The sequence below is a fragment of the Rhipicephalus sanguineus genome, chromosome 2, assembly GCF_013339695.2.
Source record: "Rhipicephalus sanguineus isolate Rsan-2018 chromosome 2, BIME_Rsan_1.4, whole genome shotgun sequence".
NCBI classification, from domain to species: Eukaryota; Metazoa; Arthropoda; class Arachnida; order Ixodida; family Ixodidae; genus Rhipicephalus; species Rhipicephalus sanguineus.
Window position 1 is genome coordinate 231,540,489 of NC_051177.1, and position 25,024 is coordinate 231,565,512.

General features: G+C 44.1%; 1 protein-coding gene across 4 annotated transcripts in view; it reads left to right on the top strand.

Annotated features, from left to right (window-relative positions):
* Positions 1 to 21,893, top strand: part of LOC119384163 (uncharacterized) — a 386,807-nt gene extending 364,914 nt beyond the window's left edge. For all 4 annotated transcript variants that reach the window (XM_049412787.1, XM_049412788.1, XM_049412789.1 and 1 more), the window contains exon 5: positions 21,747 to 21,893. In XM_049412787.1, coding sequence (XP_049268744.1) covers positions 21,747 to 21,887 — 141 coding nt within the window. In that variant the 3' untranslated portion in view covers positions 21,888 to 21,893. The remainder of the gene's footprint in view (positions 1 to 21,746) is intronic.
* The last annotated feature ends 3,131 nt before the right edge of the window (positions 21,894 to 25,024 follow it).

Here is a 25,024-nt window from a genome sequence, read left to right on the forward strand (position 1 = left end):
GGACTGGTGACCTCGGGGCGACGGCGAGCGGCTGTGCGGCGTAGCAGTGGCATCGGCGTTGTATGGCTCGAAAGGCTGGGAACGGTGATAGCTGTCGGCGGGGCTAGCAGTGGCATACCGGGTTCTCAAAGGCGAAGACCAACGATTGTTGCAATGTCGTGCGACGTGACCCATACGGCGGCAGTTGAAGCAGATCGGCCGATCACCTGCAGTTCGCCATTTAGCCGGATTACGAGAACATGTATAAGAGGTATCTTATACATGTTTTTTTTGCCAAAAATAACATTGGTAACCTGTGTCACCAAGTAAATCGAGAGACCAAGACGAAAATATGCAGTAAGAAGCATCGCCGGAAGTACGTTGAATGTCGTGATAGTGTTGTGTATAAGATACCTCTTTCTTGCGGCCGTTACTATGTTGGTCAAACGGGGCGGTGCGCTTATGACCGCATGCGCGAGCATGCGAACAACGTCCGTAAACAAGCCAGAGATAGTCAATTGTCGCTTCACCGTAATGAATGTGGTTGCCAGCCATCTTTTAAAGATTCGATTTTCCTGTCGAAGTACCATGATGAACGGGCGCGGGTCATTTCTGAAGCGTACCATATCTATCACGGCGGAGAGGCATGTGTCAGCCTCCCCTCGATCTCCCTCCTTCTGAAGGAGTTAACCTTTCTCGTCCGATTGAGGATTTTTTGGCCTCTGCGCAGGCTAATCTTTTTTCTTTGTTTCTTTGCTTTTGGTTTCCTTGAGATTGTGGCGCAGTATATATATGCAGACTGGAAGAATAAAACACATTTGGTTGTTAGTCAGCGCCGTGGTTTGTGTCCTTTCTTCGTCCCGTCTTTTAGCGCTGTTTCTACAGTTAATCATAAACCAACCAGCCCAAATGCGTACCTTATTGCAGTTCATTTCTTCTACATCGGTCTCTTTTTCTTTGTTCACGTCTTTCTTGTGTTTGCGTCCTTCTGTCGTTTGCATCAATCTGCTCGCCACTGCGGCTTCTAGAGCTCGTCCCTACACCTACTGGCTCAAGCATTCCTACCTGCCGCCGGAAGTTTCCCGTCTTTTCGGGGCTCTGATGCCTTCAGAAGGCCATGTCAAAAGGTTGTGCCGCATCTTGCGGTCAGAGGCATGCCGACAGGTTCGCTTCTACACGGACTGCTTGCAGGTTGTGAACCGCAATGAATTGCCTTTACCTAGTGCCCAGAAGAGGTTTCTGGAAGACTTCCGACTGCCGTCTCAGACTGCCGACTTCCTTTGGGGCAACTTGGTCGTTCGACTGCCAAGGAGCAGACATCAGTATCCAGAGCAAGGTAAACATGTCAAGTTACTCGGAGATTCCTGAATCCCGGAGCTCGGGCCTAAATATTGTGAGCATCCTGCTTTGGACAAGACGGAGCTACTCGGCCTCGTCAGAACAGCTGCTGGTAAAGCAAGGACAGATGATGTTGACCGGTGTATTAGGGAAGGAGTTGACTGCCTGCCTCAGAAGGTTAAAAAAGGCAACACTGTAAAGCTCCGCTCAGCGGTTGCTGTCCTTCGAGAAGCCGGCCTGAAGCTGCTCCTCTCTGACAAAGAAGGATGATTCGTGGTGGCGCCTCGTGGTCTGTACAAAGAAAAAGCAGACGCGGCCATTGACGGCAACTTCAACGAAGTGAAAGGAGTGGTTCTTACGAAGGTGAAAACAAGGGCTGTTTAGTTATGCGAAAAAGCAGGACTTGCAAAATTGGCACCATCCGCGAAGGCGTGCAAATGAACCAGCCTTTCAGCCTTCTTCAGCGCCACGACTCACAAGTAACTTTGCCCGTTCCGGGCGATCGTTTCTGAGCGCGGAACCTGGCAACGAGAAGTTGGTGTGTTTCTGCAAAGGTTCTTGTGCATCCTTGACATCGACGACCCCTTCCTCATAAGGACCCCAAGTACCGTTTCTGTCTTTTTCACGGATGACTGTCCAGTGGTGCTTGTGCTTTTTCGGTCGATGTCAAGGATTTACATTATTCGTTACCCCAGAATGATGTGTGTGCCGAAATTGGTAATTACATTGACAGATACGGTGTTCTCAAGTTTCAGAACCCATGTGGAATCACTGTAGACAAGTTTTTAGAGTTTTTAAAGTTTTGAATGATATTCACCTTCATCAGTTTCGAAGATAAGCTTTTTATTGAACGGAAAGGAGTCTGCATAGGCTCATGCATCGCCCCTGTTCTCAGTGACATTTTACTAGCCAGCTACGACCGTAACCTCGAGAGCAAGCTCAGACAGACTAGCACGGTAAAGGTGATGCGATACGTGAACGACTTTTTATTTTTTTATAGAACTAACTCTCGTGACGTGCCGCGCCACGGTGGTCTAGTGGTTATGGCACTCGACTGCTGACCCGAAGGTCGCGGGATCGAATGCCGGCCGCGGCGGCTGCATTTTCGGTGAAGGCGAAAATGTTTGAGGCCCGTGTACTTAGATTTAGGTGCACGTTAAAGAACCCCAGGTGGTCGAAATTTCCGGAGCCCTCCACTACGGCGTCTCTCATATTCATATCGTGGTTTTGGGACGTTGTCCTTCAGACAATAGGCTACGCTTCTTGGAATTGGAACTTTCGTTCTCAAACAGCCATGTGTGTTGGTGTTATGCGCCTAGGTCTCAAAAGAGCCTTCTCCCGTTTTCTTCTGCGCATTCAAAAATTGTCAAGCGCGATATTGCAAGGGCTTGCATGAAGGCAGCGCTTGAGAGGTCCTGTGACCACCAAGTGGAAGCGAGCTTTTGTTCTCAAGTAGCACGCCTGAAGCTTGCAGGTTTCCCAAGAACGCTTTTGACCAGCATTGCAGAAAGCATCGTATCTGGTTTTAAATGCAAGTGCTCACCAGCTGTTCAATCAGTGACACACCCGCAGAAAAAAGTAGTGGTCATTCCTTACGTGCGCAAGATGGCACATAATCGCCCCGCCACGGTGTTCTAGTGGTTATGGCGCTCGACTGCTGACCCGAAGGTCACGGCATCGAATCCCGGCCGTGGCGGCTGCATTTTCGATGGAGGCGAAAACTTGAGGCCCGTGTACTTGGATTTAGGTGCACGTTAAAAAACCCCAGGTGGTCGAAATTTCCGGAGCCCTCCACTACGGCGTCTCTCATAATCATATCTTGGTTTTGGGACGTTAAACCCCAGATATTATTATTATTATTATTATTATTATTATTAAGATAGCACATAATCTTAAGAAAGTGGTCAGCAGGGCAGGCGTTAGACTGTTGTTTTCTGCGAAAAATAAGCTTGGTAGCCTGTGTCAGCAAGTAAATCGAGAGATCGAGACGAAAAGATGCAGCAAGAAGCATCGCCAGAAGTACGTTGAATGTCGTGATAGTGTTGTGTATAAGATACCTCTTTTTTGTGGCCGTTACTATGTTGGTCAAACGGGGCGGTGCGCTAATGACCCCATGCGCGAGCATGCGAACAACGTCCGTAAAGAAGCCAGACATAGTCAATTGTCGCTTCAGTATAATGAATGTGGTTGCCAGCCATCTTTCAAAGATTCGATTTTCCTGTCGAAGTACCATGATGAACGGGCGCGTGTCGTTTCTGAAGCGTACCATATCTATAACGGCACAGAGGCATGTGTGAGCCTCCCCTCGATCTCCCTCCTTCCGAAGGAGATAACTTTCTGTCCGATTGAGGATTATTTGGCCTCTGGCTAATCTTTTTTCTTTGTTTCTTTGCTTTTGGTTTCCTTTAGATTGTGGCGGAGTATACATATGCAGACTGGAAGAATAAAACACATTTGGTTGTTAGTCAGCGCCGTGGCTTGTGTCCTTTCTTCGTCCCGTCTTTTAGCGCTGTTTCTACAGTTAATCATGAACCAACCAGCCCAAATGGGCGCCTTATTGAAGCAAAGGGAATAAAGAGATAAAAAGGCAGGAAAACATAGACACAGAGAAAGGAAGCGATAGAAAGAAAGGGAAAGATAGAGGAAGTAAAGGGACTAAAAAAGATAGAAAGACAGGAAAACATAGACAGAGAGAAAAAGAAAGCGATAGAAAGAAAGGGAAAGATAAAGAGAAGCCAAGGGAATAAAGAGATAAACAGAAAGTGATAGAAAGAAAGGGAAAGATAGAGAGATAAAAAGATAGGAAAACAGGGACAGAGAGAAAAAGAAAGTGGTAGAAAGAAAGGGAAAGATAGAGGAAGTAAAGGGAATGAAAGGATAGACAGGAAAACATAGACAGAGATAAAAAGAAAGCGATATAAAGGGAATGAGAGAAATAAAGGGAATAAAAGATAAAGAGGCAGCAAGACATAGACAGAGAGAAAGAAAGCGATAGAAAGAAAGGAAAAGATAGAGTAAGTAAAGGGAATAAAAAGATTAAAAGACAGCAGAACATAGAGAAAGAGAATGTGATAGAAAGGGAAAGATAGAAGTAAAGGGAATAAAGCCATAAGAAGACAGGAAAAGATAGACAGAGAAAAAAGAAGGCGATAGAAAGAAAGGGAAAGATACACAGAAGTGAAAGGAACAAAGAGAAAGAAAAACATAGAGAGAGAGAAAAAGAAAGGAAAGATAGAGAGAAGTAAATGGAATAAAGAGATAAGAAGACAGGAAAACATGCACAGAGAAAGAAAGAAAGCGATAGAAAGAAAGGGAAAGGTAGAGATAAGTAAATGGAATAAGGAGATAAAAAGACAAAAAACATAGATATCGAGAAAACGATAACGATAAAAAGAAAGGGAAAGATAGCGAGATGTAAATGAAATAAAGCAATAAAAAGACAAGATAGAGAGAGAGAGAAACAGAATGCGATAGAAAGAAAGGGAAAGATAGAGAGAAGTAAAGGGATAAAGAGATAAAAAGACAGAAAAACATAGACAGAGAGAAAAAGAAAGGAAAACTAGAGAGAAGTAAATGGAATAAAGAGATAAGAAGACAGGAAAACATGCACAGAGAGAAAGAAAGCGAAAGAAAGAAAAGGAAAGTAGAGATAAGTAAATGCAAGAAGCAGATAAAAAGACAGGAACAGATAGACAGAGAGAAAAAGAATGCGATAGAAAGGGAAAGATAGAGAGAAGTAAAGAGAATAAAGAGATAAGAAGACAAGAAAACACACAAAGAGAAAAAGAAAGGGATGGAAAAATAGGAAAGATAAAGAGAAGTAAATGAAATAAAGAGATAAAAAGACAGGAAAAGATAGGCAGAGAGAAAAAGAATGCGATAAAGAGAAATGAGAAATAAAGAGAATGCAATAAAGAGAAAAGGAGACAGGAAAACATGCACAGAGAATAAAAGAAAGCGATAGAAAGAAAGGGAAAGGTACAGATAAGTAAATGGAATAAGGATATAAAAAGACGAAAAAACATAGACATAGAGAAAACGATAATGATAGAAAGAAAGGGAAAGATAGAGAGAAGTAAAGGGAATAAAGAGATAGAAAAACAGCAGAACAGGGACAGAAAGAAAAAGGAAGCGATAGAAAGAAAAGGGAACGATAGAGAGAAGTAAATGGAATAACGAGATAAGGAGACAGGAAAACATGCACATAGAGAGAAAGAAAGCGATAGAAAGAAAGGGAAAGGTAGAGATAAATAAATGGAATAAGGAGATAAAAAGACAAAAAAACATAGACATAGAGAAAACGATAATGATAGAAAGAAAGGGAAAGATAGAGAGAAGTAAAGGGAATAAAGAGATAGAAAAACAGCAGAACAGGGACAGAAAGAAAAAGGAAGCGATAGAAAGAAAAGGGAACGATAGAGAGAAGTAAATGGAATAAAGAGGTAAGAAGACAGGAAAACATGCACAGAGAGAGAAGGAAAGCGATAGAAAGAAATGGAAAGGTAGAGATAAGTAAATGGAATAAGGAGATAAAAAGACAAAGAACAGACATAGAGAAACCGATAACGATAGAAAGAAAGGGAGAGGTAGAGAGAAGTAAATGGAAGAAAGAGATAAAAAGATAGGAAAAGATAGACAGAGAGAAAAAAATGCGATAGAAAGAAAGGAAAAGCTAGAGAGAAGTAAAGGGAGTAAAGAGATAAGAAGACAGGAAAACATAGACAGAGAGAGAGAAAGAAAGCGATAGAAAGAGAAAGACAGAGAGAAATAAAGGGAATAAAAAGATAAAAAGAGCGCAAGACATAGACAAAGATAAAGGACGCGTTAGAAAGAAAGGGAAAGGTAGGGAGAAGTAAGGGGAATAAAGAAATAAAAAGAGAGCAAGACATAGAGAGAAAGAGAATGCGATAGAAAGGAAGGGAAAGGTAGAAGTAAAGGGAATAGAGAGATAAGAAGACAGGTAAACATAGACAGAGAGAAAAAGAAAGCGATAGAAAGAAAAGTGAACGATAGAGAGAAGCAAAGAGAATAAAGAGATAAAAAGACAGCAACACGTAGGCAGAGAGAAAATGAAAGGAAAGATAGAAAGAAGTAAATGGAATAAAGAGATAAGAAGACAGGAAAACATAGACAGACAAAGAAAGAAAGCGAGAGAAGGAAAGGGAAAGATAGAGAGAAGCAAAAAGAAAGAGATAAAAAGTCAGAAAAACAGACGTAAAGAAAACGAAAACGACAGAAAGAAAGGTAAAGATTGAGAGAAGTAAATGGAATAAAGAGATATAAAAGACAGGAAAAGATAGACCGAGAGAAAAAGATTGCGACAGAAAGAAAGGGAAAGATAGAGAGAAGTAAGGAGAATAAAGAGATAAGAAGACAACGAGACATGAAGACAGGAAAACATAGACAGAGAGAGAGAGAATGCGAGAGAAGGAAAGGGCAAGGCGGAGATAAGTAAAGGAAATAAGGAGGTAAAAAGCAATAGAAAGAAAGGGAAAGATAGAGAGATGTAAATGAAATAAAGAGATAAAAAGACAGAAAACCATGGACGTAAACAAAACGAAAACGACAGAAAGAAAGGGAGAGACAGAGCGAAGTAATTGGAATAAAGAGATAAAAAAGACAAGAAAAGATAGACAGAGAGAAAAAGAATGCGATTGAAAGAAAGGGAAAGATAGAGAGAAGTAAAGGGAGTAAATAAATAGAAAGACAGGAAAACATAGACAGACAGAAAAAGAAAGGAAAGATAGGGAGAAGTAAAGTGAATAAAGAGATAAGAAGATAGGAAAACATAGACAGAGAGAGAAAGAAAGCGAGAGAAGAAAAGGGCAAGGCCGAGATAAGTAAAAGGAATAAGGTGGTCAATAGACAGCAAGACAGTGACAAAGAGAAAAAAGCAATAGAAAGAAAGGGAAAGATAGAGAGAAGGAAAGGGAATAAAGAGATAAAAAGACGGAAAACATAGATATAGAGAGAACGAAAAAGACAGAAAGAAAGGAAATATAGAGAGAAGTAAATGGAATAAAAAGAAAACAAGACAGGAAAACATGCACAAAGAAAGAAAGAAAGCGATAGAAAGAAAGGGAAAGGTAGAGATAAGTAAATGGAATAAGGAGATAAAAAGACAAAAAAAAACAGACATAGAGAAAACGATAACGATAGAAAGAAAGGGAAAGGTAGAGAGAATTAAATAGAAGAAAGGTAAAAAGACAGGAAAAGATAGAGAGAGAGAAAAAGAATGCGATAGAAAGAAAGGGAAAGATAGAGAGAAGTAAAGGGAGTAAAGAGATAGAAAGGCAGGAAACATAGACAGAGAAAAAAAGAATGCCATAGAAACAAAAGGGAAAGATAGAGGGAAGTAAACAGAAGTGATAAGAAGACAGGAAGACATAGACACAGGAAAAAGAAAGCGATAGAAAGAAAGGGAAAGATAGAGAGAAGCAAAGGGAGTAAAGTGATAAGAAGACAGGAAAACATAGAGAGAGAAAAAGAATGCGATAGAAACAAAAGGGAAAGCAAGAGAGAAGTAAGCAGAAGGTATAAGAAGACAGGTAAACATAGACAGAGAGAAAAAGAAAGCGATAGAAAGAAAGAGAAAGATAAATAGAAGTAAAGGGAATAAAGAGATAAGAAGAAAGGAAAACATAGACAGAGAGAAAAAAGTGATCGAAAGAAAGAGAAACATGAAGAGAAGTAGATGGAATAAAAAGACAGCAAGACGTAGACAAAGTGAAAGGAAGCAATAGAAAGAAGGGGGAAGATAGAGAAAAGTGAAGGGAATAAAGAGATAAAAAGACACCAAACATAGACAGAGAGAGAAAGAAAGTGGTACAAAGGGAGAAAAAGATAGAGAGAAGTAAAGGGAATAAAGAGATAGAAAGACAGGAAAACGGACAGAGAGAAAACGAAAGCGATAGAAAAAAAAGTGAACAATAGAGAGAAGCAAAGAGAATAAAGAGATAAAAAGACAGCAACACGTAGACATAGAGAAAAAGAAAGGAAAGATAGAAAGAAGTAAAGGGAATAAAGAGATAAGAAGACAGGAAAACATAGACAGAGAGAGAAAGAAAGCGAGAGAAGGAAAGGGAAAGATAGAGAGAAGTAATAAGAATAAAGAGATAAAAAGTGAGAAAAACACAGACATAAGGAAAACGAAAACGACAGAAAGAAAGGGAAAGATAGAGAGAAGTAATTGGAATAAAGAGATATAAAAGACAGGAAAAGATAGACAGAGAGAAAAAGATTGTGAGAGAGAGAAAGGGAAAGATAGAGAGAAGTAAGGAGAATAAAGAGATAAGAAGACAACGAGACGTGAAGACATGAAAACATAGGCAGAGAGAGAAAGAATGCGAGAGAAGGAAAGGGCAAGGCGGAGATAAGTAAAGGGAATAAGGAGGTAAATAGACAGCGAGGCATACACAAAGAGAAAGAAAGCAATATAAAGAAAGGGAAAGATAGATAGAAGTAAAGGGAATAAAGAGATAAAAAGACAGGAAAAGATAGACAGAGAGAAAAAGAATGCGATAGAAAGAAAGGGAAAGATAGAGATAATTAAAGGGAGTAAAGAAATAGGAAGACAGCAAGACATAGACAGACAAAAAAGGAAGGAAAGATAGAGCGAAGTAAAGGGAATAAAGAGATAAGAAATAGGAAAACATAGACAGAGAAAGAAAGCGAGAGAAGGTAAGGGCAAGGCCGAGATAAGTAAAGGGAATAAGGTGGTCAATAGACAGCAAGACAAAGACAAAGAGAAAGAAAGCAAAAGATAGAAAGGGAATGATAGAGAGAAGTAAAGGGAATAAAGAGATGAAAAGACAGGAAAAGATAGACACAGAGAAAAACAATGCGATAGAAAGAAAGGAGTGATAAAGAGAATTAAAGAGAATAAATTCATAAGACAGAAAAACGTGGACAGAGAGAAGAAGAATGCGATAGAAAAAAAGGCAGAGATAGAGAGAAGTAAAGGGAATAAAGAGAGAAAACGACAGGAAGTCATAAACAGAGATAGATAGAAAGCGATAGAAATAAAGGGAAAGATAGAGAGAAGCAAACGGTGTAAAGAGGTAAAAAGGCAGCAAGACATAGACAGAGAGAAAAAGAAAACGATAGAAGAAAGGGAAAGATAAAGAGTAGTAATGGGAATAAATAGATAAAAAATCCGGCAGATCCCACGCACTGTGGGAATTGATGTAATGCGAAGCAGCCAGCAAAGAGCTGCATACATCGCCTTGTTTGCCTTTGAGCCAAATGAAATCATTCATGTCATGCTATCTTGTTCGCTATATATCGCATGTTTGCCATGCATGCATGCATCCACAATCTTGTATATGTCATGCGAATGAGACGTATATTCTGGTATGAACAATGCATGACCTGTCGTTTATGTTCATTACGCACTCGTGTCATGACATGCCAGTTTTGGTATATATCCAGTTAACAAAACGGCCGGAAGCGCACCATGACGGTGTCATGTAAATCATACCGTACATAACATGCATAACATGATTTGCATGTTAGGACCTGTCATTTATGTTCGTCATACAGTCACATCGAGCAATACCAATTTTTTGTGTATATCAAACGAGCGAAATGGCCGCGAGTGCACCATGAGTATGGCATGTAAATCATGCTATACATGACATGCATGTCATGGTTTTCATATTACCACCTGTCACTTATATTCGACATACAGTGGCGTCGCGCAATACAAATTTTCGTGTATATCAATCTAGCAAAACGGCCGCGATCGGACAATGAGTGCGGCATATAAATCATATCGTAAATGATATGCATATCAAGATTTTAAAAATCCCACTTGGCATTTATGGTCTTCATACAGTCGCGTCGCGCAATACTAATTTTGGCGTATATCAAGCTAGCCAAACGGCCGTGAATGCACCATGACCAATTCATGTCGTACATGACTTGCAGGTCATTATTATCATGTCACCACCTCCCGTTTACGTTCGTCATACAGTCGGGTCGCGCAATACCAATTTTGGTGTATATCAAGCAAGCGTAACGGACGCGATTTCACCATGAGCGTGGCATGTAAATCATGACATACATGACATGCATATCGTGGTTCTCATGTTACCACCTGTTATTCATGTTCTTCATACAGTCACATTGCGCAATACCAATTTTGGTGTATATCAATCTAGCGAAACGGCCGCGAGTGCGCCATGAGCGTGACATGTAAATCATCTCGTACATGACATGCATGTCATAATTTTCATGTTACCACGTGTCAATTATATTCGCCATACAGAAATGTCTCGTCATACCAGTATTCGTATATATCCATTTATTTAAACGGCCGCGAGTGGTCGAGATCATGTCATGGAAATCATGCTGCACATGACATGCGTGTCATGATTTGCATGTTAGGACTTGTCATTATGTTCGTCATGAACTTTTATCACACCATACCAATTTTGGTATATAATAAATGAACGGAACGACCGCAAGTGCCCCAAGACCGTGGAATGTAAATCATGCTGGTCATGACATGCATATCATGATTTTCATGTTATGACCTGAGATTTATGTTCGTAATACGGTCAGTTTATCCCATAACAATTTTGGTGTACATCCGAACAACGAAACGGCCAGGAGAGCACAAAGTCGTAGGCGGCTAGATAGATAGATAGATAGATAGATAGATAGATAGATAGATAGATAGATAGATAGATAGATAGATAGATAGATACGCTCAAAGTCGCAGATGTTCGCTAAGAAATACTTCGCATTTAAAACAACAAGACACATACAGAGAGAACAGAAGTGATAGAACGAAAGAGGAAGAGAGAGAAGTAAAGGGAATAAAGAAATGAAAAGACAGCAAAACATGGACAGAAAGAAAGAAAAAGATAGAAAGAAAGGGAAAGATAGAGAGAAGCAAAGGGTATAAAGAGATAAAAAGACTGTTGGAAAAATATCGAAGAAGAGAAAGAGGAACGTTGTCTCGAAACACGCGCTAAAGCAGCAACCCACGGAGTCGGGCTGCGGTTTATCATAAATAAACCACCGTTTTACGCACTGGAGGCTCGATTTTCTTCAACTGGTGCCGAAACCCCTCGCAAGAGTGAACCACATCGATGGCCACAAGGTAATCGCCTTCCAACGTACACGGTTTCATCGTGAGACCTCTAGCGGCTCAACGCGGATTCGAGTCATGGAGGCTCTCAAGCTGAAGCGCAAGGCAAAAAGAGCGCAATTAACGCGCCTTATCAACAAGATTGAGGCAACTATCGACCAAGACGCTGTCACGGAAGAGCAGCTTTGCATTTTCACCGATCGCCTCACGCAACTTCACACCGACTTGCGAGCCACTGACTCCGCCATCGTTCCTTTGTTATCGAGCACGGAAGCGGAGACAGAATTTGACCGCGTTGTGGAATACAACGATCGAGCTACAGCGACGTCCGCGAAGCTCAAGTATCGGTTACGTCGGTTTCACGAGTCCCAGAACAGTCCTCTACCAGAGACACCAACCGAACCCGTGCAGCGCACGCCCCAGCCCGCCGTCCAGCTCCCAAAAGTCGACCTCATGAAGTTCGATGGCCAACCGTCATTGTGGACGCCCTTTTGGGAGCAGTTCAGCCAATTGATCCACAACAACGGTGGACTCACCGACGTAGACAGATTCACCTATCTACGTTCGGTCCTGACCGGCGACGCGGCGTTGGCCATCGCGGGACTTCCGGCAACTGCAAGTTGCTACGCTGAAGCACTGGACATTCTGAAAAACCGATTTGCCAAAACCGACGTGATAATTCAAACTCACATGCAACGACTCATCGACATGCAGCCCGTGCGATCCTCCAACGACCTTCAAGGACTGCGCTGCCTCTACGACACGGTGCAGTCCCAAACGCGAGCGCTGAAGTATCTCGGAGTACCAGAAGACAATTATTCTGCAATGCTCTACCCCATCCTCCTGAAGTCGCTTCCACACGACATAGTCATCGACTTCACCAAGACCATCGCACGCCAAAGTACACAGCAAAGAGGACAAGGTGGAAACACGGGCCAGCACTCTCAGGAACTGAAGGCGAGCATACAGTCTTTACTGTTTTTTATTCAAAACGAAGTAGAGTCTCGCGAACGATCAGTCCTACACATTTCTGTCGAAGAGAACGCGAAGATGGTTAGAGTAAACGAGGTTCGCACTACTCAGACATCCTCTTCGCGCCATCAACGTTTAACAACGGAGTCTCTAACTTCATCTGCCAAACCAGTTCCGAAAAAAAAACCCCTGCTTTTTCTGCGAGTCCACCACTCATGATACAGAAAAGTGCGACTGTCCGATTCCGCTCGAGGAAAAGAAAAAAAGGCCCCTAAACACACGTCGATGTTTTCGCTGTACTTTACAACATCATTTGGCGAAAAATTGCAGGAGGAATGTTACATGCACGAAGTGCAATCGACGCCACGCAGAAACGATGTGCGACCCTGGGATGTTGAAACCGACTAATGGTGCTCAGGCATCACCGACACCGATGCAACTCGAAATGATTGGAGCCGACAATTCAAAACGGCGCGTAAACCTTCAGACAGCTGTTGCTTGGGCAGCCAGCCAAGAGAGCAAATGCCTAGCTCGAGTTTTATTCGATGGAGGCAGCCAGCGCACTTTCGTAACTGAACAACTGGCTGAAAAATTACGTTGTCAAATACTAGATCACGAGAGCCTTACGGTGGGATATTTTGGAGGTCAACTTGAAGAGAAGACTTTCCAGCGTGTACTTGTCACTCTAAGTTCACAGCGTAGTGGAAATTCGCTACTAATCGAAGCTCTCGTCACGACTAATATCTGTCATCAGTCCATTCCACGACAGAATAAAGATGTCATCGACAGACTTGAACGCCAAAGATATTACTTCTCAGACATCGATCAAGCCGACAGCCCAAACGTTGTCGACGTCTTAATCGGCAGTGACTATTATTGGTCATTTGTTACAGGAACAACACAAAATTTGGACAATGGACTCAAAGCTGTCGAGACTACTTTAGGCTGGACTCTCCATGGGCCAGTAGTCTCTTGCGCCACAGTCACGCATTGTAATGAGGCAATAGTTCTAAAAGCAGTGACAGATTGTAAAATTACAACGGAAAACTACTGGGACTTAGAAATATTGGGAATAAAATCTCAGGAGCACACGGAGACACAAGACGAAAACCCAGTTCTGGATTTCTTCAACAGCACAATCAAGATGGAGAATCGTCACTACGTGGTATCGCTGCCATGGAAACCAACAAGTCTTCACAACAACAATCTAGCAAACGCAGAGACTCGTTTACATCAGCTTCTCCAGAAGCTTCGCAGATGTCCTCAGCTGCTACAAGAGTATGATGTTGTCATACGCAAATACACCAACTACGGTGTAGCAGAGAAGGTCACCGAAGATAAAACAGAGGATACGGTATATTACATGCCGCACCATACAGTGATACGCGAGGACCGCACAACGAGAGTACGAGTAGTATTTGATGCTTCATCCCATGAAAAGGGAGAACTCTCGCTTAACGAAAGCCTACATTCTGGACCGAACCTAAATGCCGATCTTATAGGTCTGCTTCTCCGTTTCAGGAAACATCTCATTGCTTTAGTCGCAGACATTCAAAAGGCCTTCCTACAAATCAGTGTCAACAGCACAGACCGCGACGCATTGCGGTACTTGTGGTTGGAGAAGGCGCCCAGTCCCGGTCAACCATTGCCTAACCTTGCCACATTTGGCGTGGCAAGAGTACCTTTCGGCACGACATGCAGTCCGTTTATTTAGCGGCAACCATACGTCATCACCTTGATCAGATGTCGTTTAATTACCCCGAAACTACAAAACTTCTACGGAATTCAATGTATGTTGATGACATTTTAATAGGAGCGGAATGCGTCGAAGACGCGTTAAGTTGCGTACGGAAGCTACTGAGATATTTTCAAGTGCATCGATGAAACTGCACAAGTGGGCTTCAAACGACCCACGCGCACTTAGCACGCAACCGACACAGCCACCGGAGCTGCCTCTAGGACAATTAACTGGAGTGCTGAAAGTCCTGGGGTTGGTTTGGCATCCAGACACCGACGTACTGTCGTTCAGCCCAGGAAACGCTTTGGAATTCGTTCAATAAAGGACCGATACCAAACGGTTCATGCTACAGACGACTTCCCGCTTATACGACCCTCTTGGCATGTTGACTCCTTTCACAATAAGGATGAAGATTTGTTTCCAAAAACTTTGGCGGAAAGGCGTTGACTGGGAAGAACAGCTGCCTTTCGACACTCTACACGAATGGAAGAGTTGGTGCAATGAACTTCCCCAGCTTTGTAATATAGAAATACCTAGGTTCTACCGACAGGGAGCGCATGAACCTGACGACAAATACGCACTACATTTTTTCGCTGACGCCAGTAAGTCAGCCTACTGACGCTAGTAAGTCAGTTTGCTACATTTCAACGACAGGACAAACGAACAGCAAAAGTTCAACTATTGTTTTGTGCAAGTCCAGGGTAGCACCAATAAAGGAGACTAGCCTTGCCAGACTAGAACTGCTAGCCTGTCTAGTCTCAGCGCGGATGTACGACTACGTACGTTCGAGAGCTGGACGAGGACATCACTTCAGTCCACTTTTGGGCTGACTCCATGATCGCACTGTACTAGATTACCGGGGATCCTCACAAGTGGAAAGATTTCGTTCGACATAGGGTAACGGACATTCGGAGTAAAGCGGACATAACAAAGTGGCGACACTGCCCTGGAAAGCAAAACCCTGCTGATTTTTTAACGAGAGGAGTATCCGCCAATTGAGCTACTAACAAACTCTGTCTGGTGGACGGGACCCAACTGGTTTATTTCTAAAGAAAATGGATGGCCACCACACCGCATTCTGAACTCCACAGATCTTCCACTGAGTGTCACGGAAGAACGTACTCCTCGAACAGCATCATTGGAAATTTCCGTTTAAAACGAATCACCAATTCTGGATATTCATACCTACAGCTCCCTCTCGAGATTACACCGAGTTACAGCTTGGGTACTAAGATTCGTATCGAAGATGAAGCGGAAAGATTTATCACAGGGGGCCCTGACTGCCGAAGAAATACAAGCCGCCGAATTGTATTGGATAAAAAAGGTCCAAAGTTCAGCCTTCTCTCGGGAAATTGATCACGTTTCTAAAGGAGCTCAGCATATACGTGATTCTATACTCCGGGATGTAACATGCTTCCTCGACAATGGAGTTCTTCGCGTCGCAGGACGTCTACAATTCAGCAAAAAATCTTACGAGGAGAAGCATCCAATCGTCTTACCCAAGGATCACTACTACTGCGAGCTTATCGTACTGCAGCACCATCGTCAACTGCTTCATGCAGGAGTTCGGGATACACCCCTTGAAATAAGGGAAAGATTCTGGATAATAAGAGGACGACAACTAATCAAGAAAATCATCAGAGGGTACATAGTATGCCAACGCTTCAATGCCAGACCTATGACCGAAGTAGCTGCTCCGTTACCACCGGAAAGAGTGACCGCTTCAGAACCATTTCAAGTAACAGGACTAGATTTCGCCGGTCCCTTATATGTTAAACATTCTGATGGCTACACCAAAATGTATATTTGCCTATTCACGTGTGCCATGATTAGAGCAGTTCATCTCGAACTAGTCGAAGATATGACTGCCACAAGCTTTCTTAATGCTTTCCGACGCTTCGTCTCGCGACGGGGACTTCCGTCGGCCATATATTCAGATAACGCCTTGGCGTTCAAGAAGAGCAAGAGAGAGCTCTCAAAACTGTGGAAATCATTGAGAAACGAAGAAGTTTGTAGTTACATCGCTAACAATCGTATAAAATGGAAATTGATTGCCGATCATGCACCATGGTGGGGCGGTTTTTACGAGAGACTTATCAGGTCTGTCAACCTGGCGTTGAAGAAGTCCATCGGAAAAGCGTCTTTTACGGAGAAACAGCTACAGACTGCCATAACTGAGGTGGAAGCTGTCATCAACTCCCGACCAATCACGTACGTTTATAACGACTGTCGAGATCCGGAACCCCTCTCTCCGGCCCACTTTCTCATTGGAAGGCGAATATCTGCACTTCCTGACCTAAAGCTTGCCGAGATTACAGTCGATAGTAACCACCTTGGAGCTATCTGGGAACAACGAGAGAAAATTCGAAGATCTTTCTGGGAGCGTTGGTCGAAAGAGTACCTCTCGGATTTGAGAACAATACCAACTCCCAAGTCCACGACTTCGTCTGACCGAATTAAGAAAGGCGACCTCATTCTTCTGCAAGACTCCAACAAGCGCCGGCAACTATGGAACATCGTGCAAATAGAGGATCTCCATAAAGGAAAAGATGGCAAGACAAGATCCTGCACATTGAGACTACCGGGTGGGAATACCGTTAAACAGCCAATTCAACACCTTTACCCATTGGAATCAAACCCTCTGTGAACTTCTGTGCGCGGGGCAGTTTTGTTGGAAAAATATCGAAGAAGAGAAAGAGGAACGTTGTCTCGAAGCACGCGCTAAAGCAGCAACCCTTGGAGTCGGGCTGCGGTTTATCATAAATGAACCCTCGTTTTACGCATTGGAGGCTCGATTTTCTTCTAAGACAGCAAGACATAGACAGAGAGAAAAATAAAGGGACAGATAGACAGAAGTAAAGGGAGTAAAGAGACAAGAAGACAGGAAAACATAGACGGAGAGAAAAAGAAAGCGATAGAAAGAAAGGGAAAATTAGAGAGAACTAAAATGAATAAAGAGATAAAAAGACAGCAGAAAAGAGAAAAAGAAAGCGATAGACAGTAAGGAAAAGATAGAGAGAAGCAAAGGGAATAAAGAGATAAAAAGACAGGAAGACATAGAGAGAGAAAGAAAGCGATAGAAAGAAAAGGAAAGATAGAGAAAAGTAAAGGGAATAAATAGATAAAAAGACAGCAAAAGATAGACAGAGAGAGAAAGAAAGCGATATAATGAAAAGGGAGCGATAGAGAGAAGTAAAGGCAGTAAAGATATAATAAGACAGAAAAACATAGAGAGAAAAAGAAAGCGATAGAAAGAAAGGGAAAGATAGAAGCAAAGGAAATAAAGAGATAAAAAGACAACGAGACATAGACAAAGAGAAAGAAAGCGATAGAAATGAGGGGAAAGATAGAGACGTAAAGGGAATAAAGAGAGAAAAAAGACAGGAAAATATAATAGACAGAGAGAGAAAGAAAGCGAGATATAAGTAAAGGGAATAAGAAGGTAAATAGACAGCAAGGCATAGAGAAAGAGAAAGAAATAGAAAGAAAGGGAAAGATAGAGAGAAGTAAAGGGAATAAAGTGATAAAAAGACAGAAAAACGTAGGCATAGAGAAAACGAAAACGACAGAAAGAAAGGGAGAGATAGAGAGAAGTAAATGGAATAAAGAGATAAAGAGACAGGAAATCATAAACAAATAGAGAGAAAGCGATAGAAAGAAAGGGAAAGATAGAGAGAAGCAAACGGTGTAAAGACATAAAAAGACAACAAGACATAAGCAGAGAGAAAAAGAAAGCGATAGAAAGAAAGGGAAAGATGGAGAGAAGTAAAGGGAATAAAGAGATAAAATAAACAGAAAAACATACACACAAAAAAATGAGAGCGATAGAAATGAAGGGAAAGATAGAGAGAAGTAAAGGGATTAAAGAGAGAAAAAGACAGGAAAGCATAAACAGAGAGAGAGAGAGAGAAAGCGATAGAAAGAAAAGGAAAGATAGAGAGAAGCAAACGGTATAAAGAGATAAAAAGACAGCAAGTCATGGACAGAGAGAAAAAGAAGGGAAAGATAGAGAGAAGTAAAGGGAATGAAGATATAAAAGGACAGCAAGACATAGACACACAGAAAAAGAAAGGGAAAGATAGAGAGAAGTAAACATAATAAAGAAATAAGACGACAGGAAAACACAGACAGAGAGAAAAAGAAAGCGATAGAAAGAAAGGGAAAAATAGAAGCAAAGGTAATAAAGAGATAAAAAGACAGCAAGTCATCGACACAGAGAAAAAAGAAAGGGAAAGACAGAGAGAAGTAAAGGGAATAAGGAGATAGAAAGACAGGAAAACATAGAGAAAGAAAGACGTAGAAAGAAAGGGAAAGATAGAGAGAAGTAAAGGGAATAAAGAGATAAAAAGACAGCAAGGCATAGAGAGAAAAACATGGCTGATCCCTCCATCATAGGAATCGGTATAACAGGAAAGTGAAACTTGTATTCACAGAAGTTGTGCTTATCGTGTAGTGATATATAGAGCTTCTACAATGTCTATTGTTGTTTGGCAGCTATAGCACCGTTTGACGTCGATACACCCATGTTGACGCCTAGTGGAATTTCTCCATCGCCACGACTAACGCCCATGATCATGATTAAACCGTTTTGGTAGCTGATGTTGTGAACATATATTGAGAATCAGCGAATCGTGAATCGCGCGTAAAGATGACACCAGCAAGCTCATAATCAACGCTGGCACCCGATATGCACTTCTTCAAAACGTCGTCAATTGAGGAGAGAGGCAGCAGTGTGTGCTGACTAGTAATGGGTTACCGACGCCTGTGTTCATGCAAACACTACCACACTGCGATTCAGCAACACGGGAGGCAGAGGTTCGTCGCTTCAGCCGCAAACGCGTGCGGCCCGCTGGTCTCTGTCTCGCTCCACCAAGGCACGACATTCGCCCGTTGAAATCGTGTCCTTTTTGCAACGCGTATTGCAGCAGTTTTGTTAGTCGGTGCTCTCGCAACGAAGCAGTCGGCGACGGAGAAATCCCGTTGGTGCATGTGTAAGCTGCACTACTCCGATGAGCCGGCGCACGCTAACACGAAGCGGGAGGCAAAGAACGTAACTGCGTCTAGGTTCCCTCGGCGACGCCAGAGCGGCCAGTGTCACTCGCTGGTATCGAGACGCTTTAACCATGACCTCCGATATCGCGCGCAATCTCGGAGTAAGCGCTAGTAAATGTCGATCGTGACGCATTACTTCTTTTCACATCTCACAGACGGCGGCACCGCCCAATTCCGCTCCGCCTAGCTACACCGCCAACAGAGAGCACCGTGCGAAAGAGGATGTGTGAAAGATATAAGGCGCGTTCGTGGAGTGTCCGTCATCTGGCAAGTTGGCTTAGTCGGTTGAGCGTCGGGCGCTTACCATCGCGGCTGCACAGTCGTGGGTTCGATTCCCAGCAGCGGATCTTTTAGATGCGAAGTATCTTATGGCGGAGTTCAATCCGGTGGTGGTGGTGGTGGTGTGCGGCGTGACCACCCTTACTGCGCATGCGCATACCCGCTCCACTCACCCTCTCCCATACCCTTCTCCACATCCCCTCTCACCCCCTCTCCACTTCCCATCTCCATTTTCCCTCTCCCCTCTCCTCTTTCCCCTCTCCACTTACCCTCTCCCCACGCCCTCGCCCCTTCCCCTCTCCACATCCCCTCCCCCATCCCCTTTTCCACTCTTCCTCTGAAACGCGGGCTAGACATGCCGAAATTCTTTCCTGCGCAACGCCGCGCATGCGCGTCCCCTCCCCCTCTCTCTCCTCTCCTACGCTGCCCCCCTCTCGCACGCCTGTAGACCGCGTTCCCTCCTCGCCCTGTGAGAATTAGCGGCCAGGCTAAGACAAGACGCGCGTAGCGTTCCTCTTCGCGTTCCACGACGCGAGGTCGGTAGCATGCCCAACGATCGCCAACGGAACGCGATCGTGCAAGTGCTCCGGCTTCGCATCGCCTCATGGTCCCCTTTAGCGGGAAATGGTGTAATTTTTTTCTTAGTTTTTTCCTTTCTCACCCGTTGGCGTCCATTTTGTCAACGTCATAACCGTGACGGAAGTACTTGATGGACCCCGGCATCAGAAAGCGATAGAAAGAAAGGGAAAAATACAGAGAAGCAAAGGGAATAAACAGATAAAAAGACAGGAAAACATACACAGAGAGAAAAAGAAAGCGATAGAGAGAAAGGGAAAGATAGAGAAAAGTAAAGGGAATAAACAGATAAAAAGACAGGAAAACACAGACAGAGAAAGAAAGAATGCGATAGAAACAACAAGTTAGAAATAAAGGCGTTAAAGAGATAAAAAATAAAAAGACACGAATACATAAACAGAGAGAGAAGGAGAGCGATAGAAAGAAAGGGAAAGATAGAGAGAAATAAAGGGAACGAAGAAGTAAAAACGTAAAAAGACAGAAAAAACATGGACACAGTGAGGAAGAAAGAGGGAGAGAGACAAAGAAAGCGATTTAAAGAGCATGCGAGGATTTTGGCCTAAGCGCTTACTTTCAGGGATGGAACATTCTCTGCTGACTTAAGGTAGGTCAAGAGATAAAGCATCCAAGGGTGTGCTCATACGAGCTGTACTTAAGAGGCAAAAACAGTCACAATTACCTTGGTAGAAAGAAGAATTGCGTCGCGTTCAATTCAGAATTCTTCCTCCGCACTGTTCGGCTGCGTGCCTTTGTTTTCTGAATGAAAAGGTGCTGGGGCGCAGCAGCAAACTGTTGCACGCGAGCTGTCGGAGGCGTTTCACATGAAAAAGAAGAATGTGTGAGCAGCCACACGTCAGTGTATTTGTCGGAGAGTCAGCGATGGCTGCCTTGCCGGTCAGCAGATCTTTGGATGGATTCGCCTTTTGACCCGTGCGCAGGCGCGCTTGTGACATACTGAGTGTATATTTCCCCCAGTTGTCGTAATAAACCAGTTGATAGTGAGCGCCCGTGCGGTCTTCATTTTTTCTCTTGTCTTTTTTCCGCTCTGCCTTTATTTTAAGACAACGAACAAACTCACCCAGCAAAACATTTAGTAAGCCAAAAGTCACGAGTCTTACATTTGAATAGTATCCACCAGTCTAATGGACTGTAAAATCGCTGTTCTTCGAATATTTTCGCACATAACGACGGCACTGGATACGCACGCATACGGTTGTTTCTGCGTGTTTATGCCTTCCGGTTTGCAGTGAGCCCTTCAGTTGTTAATTCAGCGCCTTGTCCTGTGCATCTGTCTTGCTTACTGCCGTAAAAATATTGCTCTCCGCAGTAGTGCCGGCGGCCTTTGAGGTGTATTAGAGAAAATGCGCCCTTTTCCGTTTTGAGTGAACGTGGAGACTCGAAGTGTAACTTCGAAACATACAGTGTTATTGGCTTTCTGTGATAAAATCTTTGTGAAAAGTAATGTCAAGTTCCCAGTTTTACCGTCAGTGCATTTGTATGTATTTTCGCTTTGTTGTATCCTTTCTTGTATTGTGCTCAGTTAAGTACAACTCATGGTGCGTTTTCAGAGAAATCGCTTCATTGAAAGCCACGATGTAGGAGCGCGCGTAAACGTTCATGTGCAACTTTCCGCATAGGTTTGGGTTGAGTAAAGAGGTGTAACCGTATTTCGTGGCGCATGTGTGACATAATTTGCTCTTGTCTGGTTACCAATAGGTTATGCTGGAAGAGACGCAGACGACAGAAGATGGCCAGGCCATCGCCGAGGGTCTTTGCAAGGAACTAGGTATAGGTGACGAAAGCCTCATCTCTGGCTCGTACATCGACATGCTGCCTCATCAACCACTGTGGCAATAAAGTCTCTCACGGTCCTCTATGCCTAAGACGACTCGAAGGCGAAAGCCATCTTCTTTTTCCGAGTCGGTGTACTGATCCTACCCTGCCCTCTTCCGAAAGCTTTCTGTACCTACCGTGGTTTTGCACTGCCTCAAAGATCAGAGGCATTGCAAGCTTTCTACACCTCACATGGTTTCGCACTGTGTTCTGTGATCGGCGCAGCAATGATGTCATGTGATGACGTCTTCATGTGACGGCACAGATTTTGGTAATTTATGCTGTCACGATGCCGTCAAACGGTGACGTCATTTCGTGATGATGCTTTTTGCATCAACCGTATTGATGCGGGACGCCGACGCCACCGATGCCGACGGTCAATTTTCGCGCTTGATGAGGCATCTAAGGCTTTGCCGTTAAATGTCACTTCTAATGAAGGAACGAATGATGGTTGCAACATGTTTAACTGCGGATCAGTTTAAGCGACCACCCTGTCGTCGTCCCATTTCTCGCGTTGGCGTCACGCAGCTCCCACGTTTAATACACACAAGCCGAGCAGGCTGCACGCTTGGAGCGCCAGCGCGCACTTGCGTGCAAACGCAGCGTCGCCAAAGGACTAGTGCGTCTGTCCAAACCAGCGAAGCGACAGCGAAACGCCAGCGTCGGGAGAGAGACACAGATCTACGAATGAGAGGAGGCGAAACGCCAGCGCAGTGATTTAGACGAACTGCGCTCGGAGTAGCAGAAAGTAGAAGAACATTAGAAAGGCGACCACAGAGCAGAACATAGACGATTGCAAAACGAATTAGATAACCACGAGAAATGAACAGAAAAATATAGAAAAGCTGACATAATCACAAGAACAGAAAAGAGCGGATAAACAGAAAGGAAACACAGGCGCAGTTCGTACCGCATTCACTTGGGCTGCGATTGGGTCTTGATTATTATCTTTAGCAATGCCAAATGAAGAACCATTAAACATGACGTACAAGGGTAAAACACATTGGCTTGGTATAAACACGCAGTCCAGCGTGTGCTGTCGTATATCCTGGAACGTACGTCACTACTCGCATCGTGCATGTAATCAGTATTGAGGACAATTTCGCTATACAATTATTGGCAACATTCTAGATGGCTCCAATTCCGAAATCCGAGATGACTGCGTGCCCTGCGCCGGGAGATACCGTCGTGAAGGTACGTTCACACCGAGCGCGGATCCGGAAAGCGGACGCGGAATATCCACAAAGCCGGAAAATCCGCGGCCTCTTCCCAGGATCGCGCCCGGACTCGTTCTTTTCCGCGCGGAAAAGTTGGCCGCAGCCAATAAGAACCGAGATGAGCGCTCCCAATATCACGTAGTGCTGCTAGATGGCGACACGTCCACCGTCGAATAGTTAATTGCTCCACGCGCGCGGCGGAGCATGCAGAAGGCAACGCGGTCGGTCTGAACAGCCGCGCGCCCTCGCTGCCTCTCCGCTTTAAAAATCCGCTTGCCGCTACCGCTCTCCGCGTTCGGTGTGAATGTGTCTAGAGAGTTTTCAGCCAATAGAAAAACGCATGGCAAAATATCGCCAAGAGTGCGTGTCAACAATTCTGACGGGTACAATTAGGGAAAAAAACGAAAAAAAGAAAGAAGGTGCACTAGAATAAAGTACGACGCAGAGAATTTCAGTTGTGCCGTTTCACTGCGCGGCTGCATACGCTGCATTATTGCCCTTCCGTATGAGTGTACTGCGACGACCGAAAACATTACAGCGGCGCGAGTTTCTCGTTGAGCACGGTAATATGATGACGACAGTAGCCGATGTGCAGGGCGACATACCGACGTGATACGGGATATAATCATCTTAGCGAATATTGTTGTGTGAAGAATGCACAGGTTGTGGATCTAACGTCGCGGCAATGAGATGGATTAAATTTCTTACAACCTTAGCTGAGTGGAAGCTGTTTTCTTTAGTGATTAGTTTGTGGTAGGCTCTTCTGCGGGTACGTACTTGTTTATTCACGTGCATTCGATTGGATCTTCCGTGTGGCCATGGAGCAAAACTCAGCAAGAGCAAGAAACTCATCACAGCGTTCCTAACAATGAACCACCTTTATGCGATGGATCAAAGATAATGCCATGCCCGCTCATTACCTTATTTGTGATGTGGTTGGCTCCCACCCACAAGAACTGCTACCGCCGGTCGTCGCAGGCCGCGCCGCATTCCTTAAAAGCTTCGCGATTGCTCCAGACTGTGTTGTTACGATCACGCCGGAGGACACGAGTAACCGAGTTTACCCTAAAGCTAATACGAGCACCAGCGATAATGCTGCAAGGTTCGACAAGGGATGCATAAAAGCTGACACATTTCACAGAAGAGCAAATTACCGACGGCTAATGACATTCATCGCCGCTATCAGTGTGCAGCGTGTGTTGCCTGTAATTTGAAGCTTCATTTTCTGGGCACAGGTTCGCCCAATAAAGAGCTTCAACAGTCCGACTGGGCCCAACTTCTTCACCGTCACGACAACGTGACAAAATTGTTTCCAACATGAGCCAATGTCACTGTGTAAGCTACAAGAGCGTGGCTCTTTGGAGGCGGCCGGCGAGTTTCAACGCTTGTTCCGAAAGATCGACTTCCGTTCGTCGACTATCTTCATTCCTGAGGAGCTCATCAGCGCCCGGGTGCCAGGCCTACACGATGCGATTATGCGAGCTGGAGTATTTTATTGCGATCGCAGTTATATGGGCGCTTTACGGCGGGTTTCTACCGTCACCGTTATGTCCCAATTATACATATATATTCTAAAAACGTTTATTGGCGAACACTTGGCGACGAGGCACGCCAGCGACAGTCAAGGCGGGGCCGACTCTCAGCACGAGCTGCGTTCTCTTCGAAAGGAGCCGAAGAGGGCGACTCGCTAGAAGGTGCTGGAGAGGACGCCCCACTGCGGAGTTCCAAGGCCCGGGTACGAAAAGGGAGCCGCCTGGTGACCTAAAAGCTTGGGACTATAAGCGGGTCATGGTAGGCCTCGAGGCGCTCCACGTTGACAATGTCGCGCCCTCGACGGCTCATATCCCAAGATGGTTCAATGCGTTCAATCGGGCAGTTTACAGGGGATGTGCGTTCGACGACTAGGTACGGACCTTCGTATTCGGGCAGTACTTTTGAGGAGAG